Source organism: Oncorhynchus nerka, linkage group LG23 (assembly GCF_034236695.1).
Source record: "Oncorhynchus nerka isolate Pitt River linkage group LG23, Oner_Uvic_2.0, whole genome shotgun sequence".
NCBI lineage: Eukaryota > Metazoa > Chordata > Actinopteri > Salmoniformes > Salmonidae > Oncorhynchus > Oncorhynchus nerka.
Window position 1 is genome coordinate 37274081 of NC_088418.1, and position 14142 is coordinate 37288222.

Genomic DNA, 14142 nt, shown 5'->3' on the forward strand with positions numbered 1-14142 from the left:
CGGGGTCCTCAACAAGCTTTGAGCACAAAGGCTGAGGCACACCCATTCCTGTACCATACAGGGGTATACGGTATTACTGGCATTGCACACAGGGCCACTTGCTTTCCAAATGTAAAAAAACAAAAGGCTAACAAAGTACTAGGGAATTGCCTTAGTGGATGCTAGCTGAATGCTAAGAAGCGGAGGCGAACAAACTAATTGCAAGGACAGACAGCCCAGCTCAAAGTTGTACAACTCTCAAAATGTTTGCTGCATGCACAAATCAAATTTGAGATGACAGGGATCTTGACACAGGGGGGAATTGATTCTCTGCTGTAACCAAGAAGCTTGATCTTGCAATATAGCCACTAGCTAGCAAGTTAGCAAACCAAATGCATAGCTGGAGCCATGTGATGGGAAGAATTTATTTGGCACATCTTGCATTTTTTAACTTATAAGATATTTAGCTGGCAGCCAGTAGTGAATTTCAAGTCTAAGTTGATCACCTCTTGCACTGCACAACAGCGTATCGTCACGTCATGAAAGTTACGTTTACTCCGTGAGCTCTTTGAAAAAATACTAGGCCTTATACCGGGGTATTTGGAAAATGGCCACGCAATGGTTTTTCAATACAGTCGCTATTGCTGAAACTAGGTTAGATGCAACACATCTGAATCCAACCGACCCAAATCCTCCAACGTTGTTCAACTCCACAGACGCAAATGTTAATGCACAGAAGGGGGTGAAACTACTGCTGTGTGTGTGTTTTAACTGTACTTGAGTGGAGCAGAAGTCAACACACTTTTGGGACATTCAGGGGAATGATGGATGCTATATATATGGATGGATGGATGATTGGTCGACCGATTTATGATTTTTCAACGCCGATACCGATTTATTTGAGGACCATAAAAAGCCGATGCCGATTTTTATATTTATTTGCAATATTGACAATTATCACAATACTGAATGAACACTTATTTTAAGTTAATACATCAATGAAATCTATTTGGTCTCAAATAATGAAATATATTCAATTTGGTTTAAATAATGCAAAAACAAAGTGTTGGAGTAGAAAGTTCAAGTGCAATATTTGCCATGTAAAAAAGCTAACGTTTCAGTTCCTTGCTCAGAACATGAGAACATATGAAAGCTGGTGGTTCCTTTTAACATGAGTCTTCAATATTCCCAGCTAAGAACTTTTAGGTTGTAGTTATTATAGGAATTATAGGACTATTTCTCTCTATACCATTTGTATTTCATATATATTTGACTATTGTATGTTCTTATAGGCACTTTAGTATTGCCAGCCTAATCTCGGGAGTTGATAGGCTTGAAGTCATAAACAGCGCTGTGCTTTAAGCACAACGAAGAGCTGCTGGCAAATGCAGGAAAGGGCTGTTTGAGTGAATGCTTACAAGCCTACCACCGCTCAAGTCGGACTGCTCTATCAAATCATAGACTTAATTATAATATTACACACAGAAATACGAGCGTTACATCATTAATATGGTCAAATATTAAATTGGCCGAATAATTGGTATCGGCTTTTTTGGTCTTCCAATAATCGGTATCGGTATTGGCGTTGAAAAATAATAATCGGTCGACCTCTATTTTTGACCCCCCCTCCCCTTTTGTTCAGGGACACATTATTCCATTTCTGTTCGTCACATGTCTGTGGCTCTTGCTCAGTTCATGTCTGTTGTTAAATCTTATGGTCATACAAATATTTACACATGTTAACTTTGCTGAAAATAAACGTAGTTGACAGTGAGAGGACATTTCTTTTTTTTTTGCTGAGTTTAGTTAGCATATGGGAACAAGTTTATACAAATGTGTCCTACCCTGTCGGAAAACGGTATAATACAAAATTCTCCAGACTTTCAAGGGAGACGTGACATGATTTTGGAGATATGGCAACACAAGACTCAGTACATGCAAATGTTAACATTGCTTTCTTGTGCTAAAAACACATCAGCGGTGTATTCATTAGTGCAAACTGTAGAAAAACATTTTGGAACAAAACGCTGCAATGAAAACTGCAGTTTCTCATTAGACAAACTCAGGTGGGGCACTCTCCATTTTGTCCCGTTTGCTTTTGTTTGGTTCCTAGTGAATACACTACTGGCAAAACGTTAGATTACAGGTGTAATATGGGTTAATTCTGCAACTCAAATTCTGTGATTAGGTTTCAAAGTCAAACATTCCAGTATTCTGAACGACCTCTATTCAGGACTGAGGTCCTACTGTACTTAATTATAAGAGGGATTTGCATTGTGTAGATTTGAAGCTAATGTGTGTAAATGCTCTGATTGGCCACAAAATGTGGAAATATACCTTTGGAAATGTGCACAGTATGACTCAATTCAATTAATTTAATATTGTGCAGCCTACATAGGCTATTATTTGCATCCACAGTTTGCCTGGTTTTAGTTTAGGTATTCTTTTGAACAGTGACCTTTTTTTTGTTAGCCTACATTTGATACAAGACAGACTACAGACGCTGACTGGAGGCGTTCTCTGTTCAACCCCCTTCCCAGACCAGGCAGGCTAGAACAAGCAATCACCCATCCACACAGTGCCTCTCCCTGTCAACCAGAGAGCAGCATTACATGGAGATGGTCATGCCTTTGGGGAGGGTGTGTGTGTGTGTGTGTGTGTGTGTGTGTGTGTGTGTGTGTGTGTGTGTGTGTGTGTGTGTGTGTGTGTGTGTGTGTGTGTGTGTGTGTGTGTGTGTGTGTGTGTGTGTGTGTGTGTGTGTGTGTGTGTGTGTGTGTGTGTATCGGTGGCGGTCTTCCTAGGCCAGGCGTTCGCTCAGTGAAATGTGGTGTTCCCACATTGTCTGGAGGGAAGGCAGGTGGACTTCCTCTGCACTCGCCTGGCATGGGCTCTCAAGTTTCCATTGGCTGGTAACAAAATAGGGAGAGCGCATTTGTGAGGGGGGCACTGGATCCCAGGCTACACGAGGTGCTGAGAGGCACGTGCTCTTCAAGTAAATGAATGTGCCTTTTTCCTTCTCTTCTCTCTACGTCTTGTTTAGACGTAAATGGGATTGGTTGTGTGTCGCGGATTAGCCAATTTGCCAAGAGCAGGGGAAGGGGAGGGTCGAGACTCTGTTCTGGGCCAGTAAAAAGACTCACTACCTCTCTCCTCTGTCCTACTGGAAGTTGCTCGCTAGCTTAATGTCTGTGGGGGTTAGGCAAGACTGGTCGGCACACTCTAGCTGGGACTGAGAAACGGGGAGAGGGAGCCATGGAGGTCTTGTTGGTTCCCTTCTGCGGAGAGACAGGTAAACAAGAGTTGCTTGTTCCAACGGTAATGGAAAGACGATTTTTAGCAACTTTTAGTGACTTTAACGCACTTGCCTCCTGTTCTCCCAATTGTTAGTATGGACTCTTACACAAATATGTAGTTTGCTAGTTCTGCCTATGTGGTTAGGCTGTGTTCCTTTCTCAGTGAACATCGTGTTAATTTATCATAGCTTGATTTTAAGGTTTGATTGCGGTTATTGAGCTTTTTTCTGAATCTCTGATTACTGGGCACTTAATGTGATGTTTTATGTTTTGTTGCCCTCTGGGGTTTGCTTGAATGTAGTTGCACAAAGTGTGTGCGTTTTTGTTTTTATATTAGTTTAGCCTGTAACGGCAGTTTTCCGTTGTATTAAATAAAATGTGGATGTCGATTAAGGAAGCCCCCTCACCTCTGATTCAGAGGGGTTGGGTTAAATGCGGAAGACACATTTCAGTTGAAGGCATTCAGTTGTACAACTGACTAGGTATCCCCCTTTCCCTTTCTAATAACCAAAACAATTGAGTAATGTATCGCACGAGAAGGGACGGTGCACCAGCAAGAACGTCAATAATATTGAAGACAAGCATGAGATCATTGATTTCAAAATCCTCAGGAAAGTGGTGTTTTTGCATTTTGAGATAACTCCCCTCTACATCTAATCTTTAAATGGACCTTGCATTCTACCTGGAAGCACCTTATCAGGTCAGTATAATATACGAAGGCCTAAGTGACTCTAGGTGAGTCTGATGTTTCTCTCCTAGCACCACTGAAATCTGCTTTAAAAAATAATAATTTTAAAGCAATCCATGAAACCTCATGTTTTTAGTAAGTCTGTTGCGCATGAGTTCCTAATATTTTTGAGTCAAAAAGGGGGATAGCGACAGCTGCTCAGCTGTATTCTAATGAAGCAGCCCTTCCTCATTGTTGTGCCTTTAAAGGAGAGAGTGGTGGCCACATTCCAGTGTTGAGACTGGGAGAGGTTGGGGCCCTCCTTTCTGTTGGGCATGATGAAGGCGCAAGGCACCACCGACACACTCTGACCCTGCTGCCTGGCACTGGACCAGCCCGCCTCCATCCTGGACCTCACTGGATGAAGCTAGTAGGGCCTGGGGTGTTTCAAATATAATTGCCTATAACCAGGGCCCAGAGTTGTTCCTTGTCAGGTGGTCAAATTTTATCGTTGCTTACATATATTTTGCAGATGTTATCGCAAGTGTAGAGAGATGCTTATGTTCCTAGCTCCAACAGTGCAGTAATACCTAACAATACAAAAAAATACACGCAAACCCGAAAAGACAAAGAAGGGAATTAAGAAATATATAAATATTAGAACAAGCAATGTCGGAGTTCGGAATATAAATATGTTGTATGTATATAATGTGTGTATATAGACATTATGGCCAGTATATGGTCTTTCTATGACACTGGGTGCTGTAGATGTCCTGTAGGGCAGGCAGTGTGCCCCCAGTGATGCGTTGGGCAGACCTCACCACCCTCTGGACTGCCCTGCGGTTGCGGACTGTGCAATTGCCGTACCAGGCAGTGATACAGCCCGACTGGATGCTCTCAGTGGTGCAGGTTGAAGAGGCGCTTTTGCGCCTTCGTCACCACACTATCTGTGTGGATGGACCATTTCATTTTATCAGTGATGTGCACACTGAAGAACTTGAAGCTTTTCACCCTCCACTGCGGCCTCGTCGATGGGGTCATGCTCCCTCTGCTGTCTCTTGAACTCCATGATCAGCTCCTTTGTTTTGTTGACTTTGAGGGTTAGGTTATTTTCCTGGCACCACTCTGCCAGGACCTTCAACTTCTCCCTGTATGCGTTCTTGTCATTGTTGGTAATCAGGCCAACCACTGTTGTCGTCTGCAAACTTGATTGTGTTAGAGACGTGCGTGGCCATGCAGTCATGGGTGAACACTGAACAGGGAGTTCGGGAGGGAGGGAGTACACACCCTTGTGAGGCCCCCGTACTGAGGATCAGCGTAGTGGATTTGTTGTTACCTCGCTTTTTCGGCACGCCAGGAAGTCCAGGACTCAGTTGCACAGGGCGGGGTTCTGACCCAGGCCCCCGAGGTTAGCCCAAAGAATCAGGCCCTGCTCGATATCCCAGAAAAACAGAACAGCTCAAAGTCCTAGGCTGTAGTGCTAGCCCCACTTCTAATAATGGAAGGCTGTAGGTGGTGGGGCATTCACGGTGTACACTAGTTGAGGATTGTTTGTGTGGGTAGGAGTCGTATGATTGGGGAGGGGTTTCATCCACATCCTGCCAAAAATCTTCTCTACTTAGTGTGTTTGTTAATCTTTCTATACTCTGTCATCAGTATAACCTTTGCACATGTACATACACATCATGACCCAAAATATGTGGACACCTGCTCATCGAACTTCTCATTACAAAATCATGGGCATTGACATGGAGTTACTGCTATAACAGCCTCTATTCTTCTGGGAAGGCTTTCCCTAGATGTTGGAACATTGCTACAGGGACTTGATTCCATCCAGGCACAAGAGCATTAGTGAGGTCGGGCTCTGATGTTAGGCGATTAGGCCTGGCTCACAGTCGGAGTTCCAATTCATCCCAAAAGGGTGTTGAGGTCAGGGCTCTGTGCAGCCCAGTCAAGTTCTTCCACACCGATCTCAATAAACCATTTCTGTATGGGTCTCGCTTTGTGCATGAGGGCATTGTCATGCTTAAACAGGAAAAGGCCTTCCCCAAACTGATGCCACAAAGTTGGAAGCACAGAATAATCTAGAATGTCACTGTATGTTGTAGCATTAACATTTCCCTTCACTGGAACTAAGGAGCCTAGCCCGAACCATGAAAAACAGGGCCAGACTATTATTCCTCCTCCACCAAAATTTACAGTTGGCACTATGCATTGGAGCAGGTAGCATTCTCCTGGCGTCCGTCAGACTGCCAGTTGGTGAAGTGTGATTCGTCACTCCAGAGAACGCGTTTCCACTAACCCCATATCGAATGGCGGCGAGCTTTACACATCTCCAGCCGATGCTTGGCATTCCGCATGGTGACCTTAGGCTTGTGTGTGGCCGCGCGGCCATGGAAACTCATTTCATGAAGCTCTCGAACAGTTCTTGTGCCGATATTGCTTCCAGAGGCAGTTTGGAACTCGGTAGTGAGTGTTGCAACCGAGAACAGATGATTTGAACACGCTGCGCGCTTCAGCAGTCGGCGGTCCCGTTCTGTTCTCTTGTGTGGCCTACCACTTCGCTACTGAGCCTTTTGCTGCACCTAGATGTTTCCACATCACAATAACAACGCTTACAGTTGACCGGGGAAGCTCTAGCAGAGCAGAAATTTTACGAACTGACTTGTTGGAAAGGTGGCGTTCTATGACGGTGTCATGTTGAAAGTCACTGAGCTCTTCAGTAAGGCCATTCTACTGCTAATGTTTGTCTATGGAGATTGCATGGCTGTGTCCTCGATTTTATACATCTGTCAACAGCGGGCGTGTTTCAAATAGCCGAATCCACTCATTTGAAGGGGCGTCTTTTGTATATACAGTGCATTCGGAAATTATTCAGATCCCTTGAATTTTTCAACATTTTGTTATGTTAACCTTACTCTAAAATGCAATTGAATCAATCTGCACACACTACCTCATAATGACCTAGCAAAAATAGGTTTTTAGACATTTTTGCAAATGTGTAAAACAAACTGATAACACATTTATTATTTAGACCCTTTACTCAGTACATTTGTTGAAGCACCTTTTGGCAGAGATTACAGCCTCAAGTCTTCTTGGCACACTTGTATTTGGGGAGTCTCTGCAGATCCTCTCAAGCTCTGTCAGGTTGGATGGGAAGCATCGCTGCTCTCTCCAGAGATGTTGAATCCGGTTCAAGTCCGGGCTCTGGCTGGGCCACTCAAGGACATTCAGAGATTTGTCCTGAAGCCACTCCTGCATTGTCTTGGCTGTGTACTTAGGTTCATTGTCCTGTTGGAAGGTGAACATTCTGGAGCAGGTTTTCATCAAAGATCTGTTTTTTGCTCTGTTTATCTTTACCTCGAACCTGACTAGTCTCCCAGTCCCTGCCGCTATAAAACATACCCACGGGATGATGCTGCCACCACAATGCCTGGGGATGATGCCCTGTTTCCTCCAGACGTGATGCTTGGGATTCAGGCCAAGGAGTTCAATCTTGGTTTCATCAGACCAGGGAATCTTGTTCTTCGTGGTCTGAGAGTGCTTTAGGTGCCTTTTGGCAAACTCCCAAGTGGTCTGTCGTGCCTTTTACGGAGGAGTGGCTTCTGTCTGGCAGCTCTACCATAAAGGCCTGATGGGTGGAGTATTGCAGAGATGGTTGTCCTTCTGGAAGGTTCTCCCATCTACACAAAGGAATTCTAGAGCTCTGTCAGTGACCACCGGGTTCTTGGTCACCTCCCTGACCAAGGCTCTTTTCCCCCGATTGCTGTTTGGCTGGGTGGCCAGCTCTAGGAAGAGTCTTTGTGGTTCCAAACTTCTACTGTTTAAGAATGATGGAGGCCACTGTGTTCTTGGCGACCTTCAATGCTGCAGAGATGTTTTGGTACCTTTCCCTAGATCTGTGCCTCAACACAATCCTGTCTCGGAGCTCTACAGACAATTACTTCAACCTCATGTGGGACCTTATCTGGACAGGTGTGTGCCTTTCCAAATCATGCCCAATCAATTAATTTTACCACAGGTGGACTTCAATCAAGTTATAAAAACAAGGACAATCAACGGAAACATGATGCACGTGATCTCAATTTCGAATCTCATAGCAAAGTGTCTGAATACTTATGTAAATAAGGTACTTCTGTTTTTCCTTTCTTTTTATAATTTTGCAAAAATTTCTAACCTGTTCACTTTGTCATTATGGGATATTTGTGTGTCTGTATATTGATGAGGAAATGCTTTATTTAATCAATTTTAGAGTAAGGCTGCAAAGTAACACACTGCTTTTTCAACATTTTATGTCACGCTATTATTATTATTATTAACATGTTAATTCAAATCACTGCCCTATGGAGAGAAAATAAGCTACATTTGCCGATCAGGTCATGTGGTTAGGAACAACTCCTTACACCTGTGTGAATGTGCACTCTTCCATTCACTTCCACAGCTCTGACTTTCAAGACCGTTGGGCCAGGTGTGAATGAAACCTACTAAACCAGTTTGAATTTAATTGCAATGGAAAGTGGCAACCATCCACAAAGTCCCATCAGTGGCTAATTTAAAGATACACTATACAGAAATCGACAAACAAGTGTAGTGTAGAGAATCATTGTACCGTCTAAACTTGTCCATAACCAAAAATAATGTATTTTCAGCAGTTTGAAGCTGGTGTACAAAACAGGAACAGTCATGTATGTGGGTTTTTACATAATGTTGTAGGTTAACAGGAAGGACACCAATATCACATATGCCTTGCTGATATCGATATAATAATATAATGATGCTTTTATCCAAAGCAACTTAGTCATGAATGCATAATTTTTTCGTATGGGTGCCCTCAGTGGGAATGGAACCCAAAAACCAGGCATAAAACAATGCTTCTTTTAAAACCTTACTAAACCAATTGGAAGGTCTTTCTTTATCAATTGGTCAAATATACATTTGTGTAGGCAGACATTGGATATTTTTTGCCCAATGAGGAACACTTCAAATAGTTTATCCTTTTACCATGTTTTTCAGGCAATATATCACTTGTGATGCCGTCCGACTACAGCCCAGCAACAAATATCACACTAGAAGCAGTCAATGCCAATGTGAGGACCCAGATGGTGAGTGTTTTGTACAAATGTATTAATCAACTCTATTTTATAAAGCCCTTTTTTTGTCTCAGTGCGTTAAGTATGCCCAGCCTACACAGTCAAAAGTTTGGACACACCTACTCATTCCAGGGTTTTCCTTTATGTTGTACTATTTTCTACATTGTAGCATAGTTGTGAAGACATCAAAACTATGAAATAACACATATGGAATCATGTAGTAACCAAAAAAGTGTTAATCAAAATCTATTCGTCATTGAAGAGCACTTTTTCCCAGTCTGGTCCATCGACAGTGGGTTTGTGCCAATAGGTGACTTTGTTGCTGGTGATGTCTGGTGAGGACCTACCTTACAACAAGCCCTCAGTCCAGCCTCTCTCAGCCTATTGCGGACAGTCTGAGCACTGATGGAAGGATTGTGCATTCCTGGGGTAACTTGGGCAGTCGTTGTTGCCATCCTGTACCTGTCCCGCAGGTGTGATGTTCAGATGTACTGATCCTGTGCAGGTGTTAAACATGGTCTGCCACTGCGAGGACCATCCGCTGTCTGTCCTGTCTCCCTGTAGCGCTGTCTTAGGGGTCTCACAGTACGGACATTGCAATTTATTGCCCTGGCCACATCTGCAGTCCTCATGCCTCCTTGCAGCATGCCTCAGGCATGTTCACGCAGATGAGCAGGGACCCTGAGCATCTTTCTTTTGGTGTTTTTCAGAGTCAGTAGAAAGGCCTCTTTAGTGTCCTAAGTTTTCATAACTGTGATCTTAATTGCCTAAGCTGTTAGTGTCTTAACCTCTCTGGTACGCTAGCTTCCCACCTCGACAACAGCCAGTGAAATTGCAGGGCACCAAATTCAAAACAGAAATCCCATAATTAAAATTCCTCAAACATACAAGTATTATACACCATTTTAAAGATAAACTTCTTGTAAATCCAACCACAGTGTCCAATTTCAAAAAGGCGTCACGGAAGAAATCACACCATGCGATTTAAGTCAGCGCCTAGTCACAGAAAACCATACAGCCATTTTCCAACCAAGGAGAGGTGTCACAAAAGTCAGAAATGGCGTTAAAATTAATCACTTACCTTTGATCTTCATCTGGTGGCACTCCCAGGTCTCCATGTTAGACTATAAATGTTTGTTTTGTTCGATAATGTCCCTCTTTATGTCCAAAAACCTCAGTTTTGTTGGTGCGTTTAGTTCAGAAATCTAAAGGCACAATGCGCGCTCTCAACATCAAGACGAAAAGTCAAAAAGTACAATAAAAGTTAGTAGAAACATGTCAAACGATGTTTAAAATCAATTTTCATTTCCCCCCCCCATAAATAATCAATATTTTAACCGGACAAAAGCTTTGTCAATAGAAAAGGTAAACAAGAAATGCGGGCTCCCGATCACACGCTGGGCTCATGTCTGGAAATTTCCACTGGCCTCTCATTGAAAGTGCTGTATCTCCCTCATTTTTCAGAGTAAAAGCCTGTAAAAATGCCTGAAACAATGCCTAAAGACTTGCCACATGTAGAGGAAGCCACAGAGATTGTGAACTGGGTCCTAAGTCTTTGTATGGTGGATAGGCTTTCAATGGAAAAACAGCCTAATAGTACTTCCTGGTTGGATTTTCCTCGGGTTTTCTCCTGCCATATTAGTTCTGTTATACTCACAGACATTATTTGAACAGTTTTGGAAACTGAGTGTTTTTCAGAGTGTTTTCTATCCAAATCTACTAATTATATGCATGTAGCTTCTGGGCCTGAGTAGCAGGCAGTTTAATTTGGGCATGTTTTTCATCCAAAATTCCGAATGCTGCCCCCTACCCTAGTGATGTTAACGACCGTTTCACAGGTGCATGTTCATTTAATTGTTTATGGTTCATTGAACAAGCATGGGAAACCGTGTTTATACCCTTTACTGGCAGCTTCATTAAATGGTACCCGCAAAACACTGGTCTCAATGTCAACGGTAAAGCTGTGACTCTGGGATGCTGGCCTTCTAGGCAGAGTTGCAAAGAAAAAGCCATATCTCAGACTGGCCAATATATAAATTAAAGATTAAGATGGGCAAAAGAACACAGACACTGGACAGAGGAATCCTGCCTAGAAGGCTAGCATTCCGGAGTCGCCTCTTCACTGTTGACTTTGAGACTGGTGTTTTGCGGTACTATTTAATGAAGCTGCCAGTTGACGACTTGTGAGGTGTCTGTTTCTCAAACTAGACACTCTAGTGTACTTGTCCACTTTCTCAGTTGTGCACCGGGGCCTCCCACTCCTTCTATTCTTGTTAGAGCCAGTTTGTGCTGTTCTGAGAAGGGAACGCTGTACGTGGTCTTCTGTTTCTTAGTAACAAGAATAGACTGACGAGTTTCAGAAGAAAGGTCTTGTTTCTGGCCATTTTGAGCCTGTAATTGAACTCACAAATGCTGATGCTCCAGATTCTTTATTTTTTTAACCTTTATTTAACTAGGCAAGTCAGTTAATAAGAACAAATTCTTATTTTCAAAGACGGCCTAGTGGGTTAGCTGCCTGTTCAGGGGCAGAACGACAGATTTGTACCTTGTCAGCTCGGGGGTTTGAACTTGCAACCTTCCGGTTACTAGTCCAACGCTCTAACCTACCCTGCCATCAACTAGTCTAAAGAAGGCCAGTTTTATTGCTTCTTTAATCAGAACAACCGTTTTCAGCTGTGCCAACATAATTGCAAAAGGGTTTTCTAATGACCAACTAGCCTTTTTAAAATGATCAACTTGGATTTTTTAATGGTTGTGTGTGTGTGTGTGTGTGTGTGTGTGTGTGTGTGTGTGTATACAGTGCACATGGAAAGTATTCAGACCCCTTGAGTTTTTCCACATTTTATGTTACAGCCTTATTCTAAAATTGTTTAAATAAACAAAAATCCTCAGCAATCTACACACAATATCCCATAATGACAAAGTTAAAAAAGGTTTTTAGAAAGTTCAGGTGCATCCTGTTTCCATTAATCATCCTTTCTACAACTTGGAGTCCACCTGTGGTAAATTCAATTTAGAAAGGCACACACCTGTCTGTATAAGGTCCCACACTTGACATAGCTTGGTTTTTTGCTCTGACATGCACGGAGGTCGAAGGATTGTCCGTAGACCTCTGAGACCGCATTGTCGAGGCACAGATCTGGGCAAGGGCAGTGGTGGAAAAAGTACCCAATTGTCATACTTGAGTAGAAGTAAAGATACCTTAACAGAAGATGGCTCAGGTAAAAGTGAAAATCACCCAGTAAAACACTACTTGAGTAAAAGTCTCTAAAAGTATTTGATTTTACATATACTTAATTATCCCAGTAAAAGTATAAATCATTTCAAATTCCTTAGGCAAACCAGTTGAGACATTTTTTGGGGGGGGGGAGTGCAGTCAAGGGCACACTCCAACACTCAGACATATTTTACAAATGAAGCATTTGTGTTTAGCAAGTTCGCCAAATCAGATGCAGTAGGGGATGAGCAGTGATGATCTCTTGATAACTAGTACTTTTTGGTGTCAGAGAAAATGTATGGAGTAAAAAGTACATTATTTTCTTTAATGAATGTAGTGAAGTAAAAGTAGTCAAAAATATAAATAGCTAAGTACAGCTACGACTTAAGTAAAAAATACTTTAAAGATCTACTTCAGTACTTTACACCACTGGGGAAGTGTACCAAAACATTTCTATAGCATTGAAGGTCCTCAAGAACACAGTGGCCTCCATAATTCTTAAATGGAAGAAGTTTGGAAACACCAAGACCCATCTTTGAGCTGGCTGCCCTGCCAAACCGAGCAATCTGGGGAAAAGGGCCTTGGTCAGGGAGGTGACCAAGAACCCAATGGTCAGGGAGGTGACCAAGAACCCAATGGTCACTCTGACAGAGCTCTAGAGTTCCTTTGTGGAGATGGAAGAATCTTCCAGAAGGACAACCATCTCTGCAATACTCCACCCATCAGGCCTTTATGTTAGTGTCCAGACGGAAGCCACTCTTCAGTAAAAGGCACATGACAGCCCGCTTGGAGTTTGCCAAAAGACTCTCCGACCATGAGAAACAAGATTCTCTGGTCAATGAAACCAAGATTGAACTCTTTGGCCTGAATGCCAAGCGTCATGTCTGAAGGAAACCTGGCACCATCCCTACGGTCAAGCATGGTGGTGGCGGCATCATGCTGTGGGGATGTTTGTCAGCGGCAGGAAGACAAGTCAGGATCGAGGCAAATATGAAAGGAGCAAACCACCGAGAGATCCTTGATGAAAACCTGCTTCAGAGTGCTCAGAACCTCAGACTGTGTTCAAGGTTCACCTTGTAACAGGACTACGACCCTAAGCACACAGCCAAGACAATGTCATTGAATGGCCCAGCCAGAGCTCGGACTTGAACCCGATCGAACATCTCTGGAGAGACCTGAAAATAGCTGTGCAGCGACACTCCCATCCAACCTGACAGAGCTTGAGAGGATCTGCAGAGAAAAATGGGAGAAGCTCCCCAAATACAGGTGTACCAGGCTTGTAGCATCATACTCGCAGACTTGAGGCTGTAATTGCTGTCAGAGGCTTCAATAAAGTACTGAGTGAAGGGTCTGAATAGTTATGTAAATGTGATATTGCCGTTTTTGCAAAAAAAAAATCTAAAAACCTAATTTTGCTTTGTCTTTGTGGGATATAGTGTGTTGATTGATGAGGTGAGAAAAACTATTTAAGAATAAGGCTGTAACGTAAAAAAAAATGTATAAAAATTCAATGGGTCTGGGCCTCCCGAGAGGTGTCACTACAGACCCAGGTTCGATCCCTGTGATGTCCTTGGTCCATTGCGCTCTAGCAACTGCTTGTGGCAGGCCGGGTGCATGCACGCTAAGGTCCCCACTTGTATGGCGTTTCTTCTGACACGTTGGTGCGGCTGGCTTCCGGGTTAAGCAAGCAGTGTGTCAAGAAACAGTGCAGCTTGGCAGAGTCATGTTTCGGAGGACACATGAATCTAGACCTTCGCCACTCACGATTCCGTACAGGAGTTGCAGCGATGAGGCAAGACTAACTACCAATTGGCTATCACGATATTGGGGAGAAAAAGGGGTACTAAATATTTAAGTCAAGGGGTCGGAATACTTTCCGAATGCACTGTAAGTGTG

The 14142-nt window shown here is 43.1% G+C and overlaps 1 protein-coding gene across 7 annotated transcripts in view; it reads left to right on the forward strand.

Annotated features, from left to right (window-relative positions):
• Nucleotides 1-2816: 2816 nt before the first annotated feature.
• Nucleotides 2817-14142, forward strand: part of tfdp2 (transcription factor Dp-2) — a 40261-nt gene continuing 28935 nt past the window's right edge. For 2 of the 7 annotated variants that reach the window (XM_029629854.2, XM_029629858.2), the window contains exons 1-2: nucleotides 2819-3268; nucleotides 8953-9041. In XM_029629854.2, coding sequence (XP_029485714.1) covers nucleotides 3232-3268; nucleotides 8953-9041 — 126 coding nt within the window. In that variant the 5' untranslated portion in view covers nucleotides 2819-3231. Of the gene's footprint in view, nucleotides 3295-3756; nucleotides 3973-7960; nucleotides 8069-8952; nucleotides 9042-14142 lie in introns of those variants that run through there. The other 5 variants (XM_065008090.1, XM_029629855.2, XM_029629856.2 and 2 more) reach the window with 5 other exon arrangements.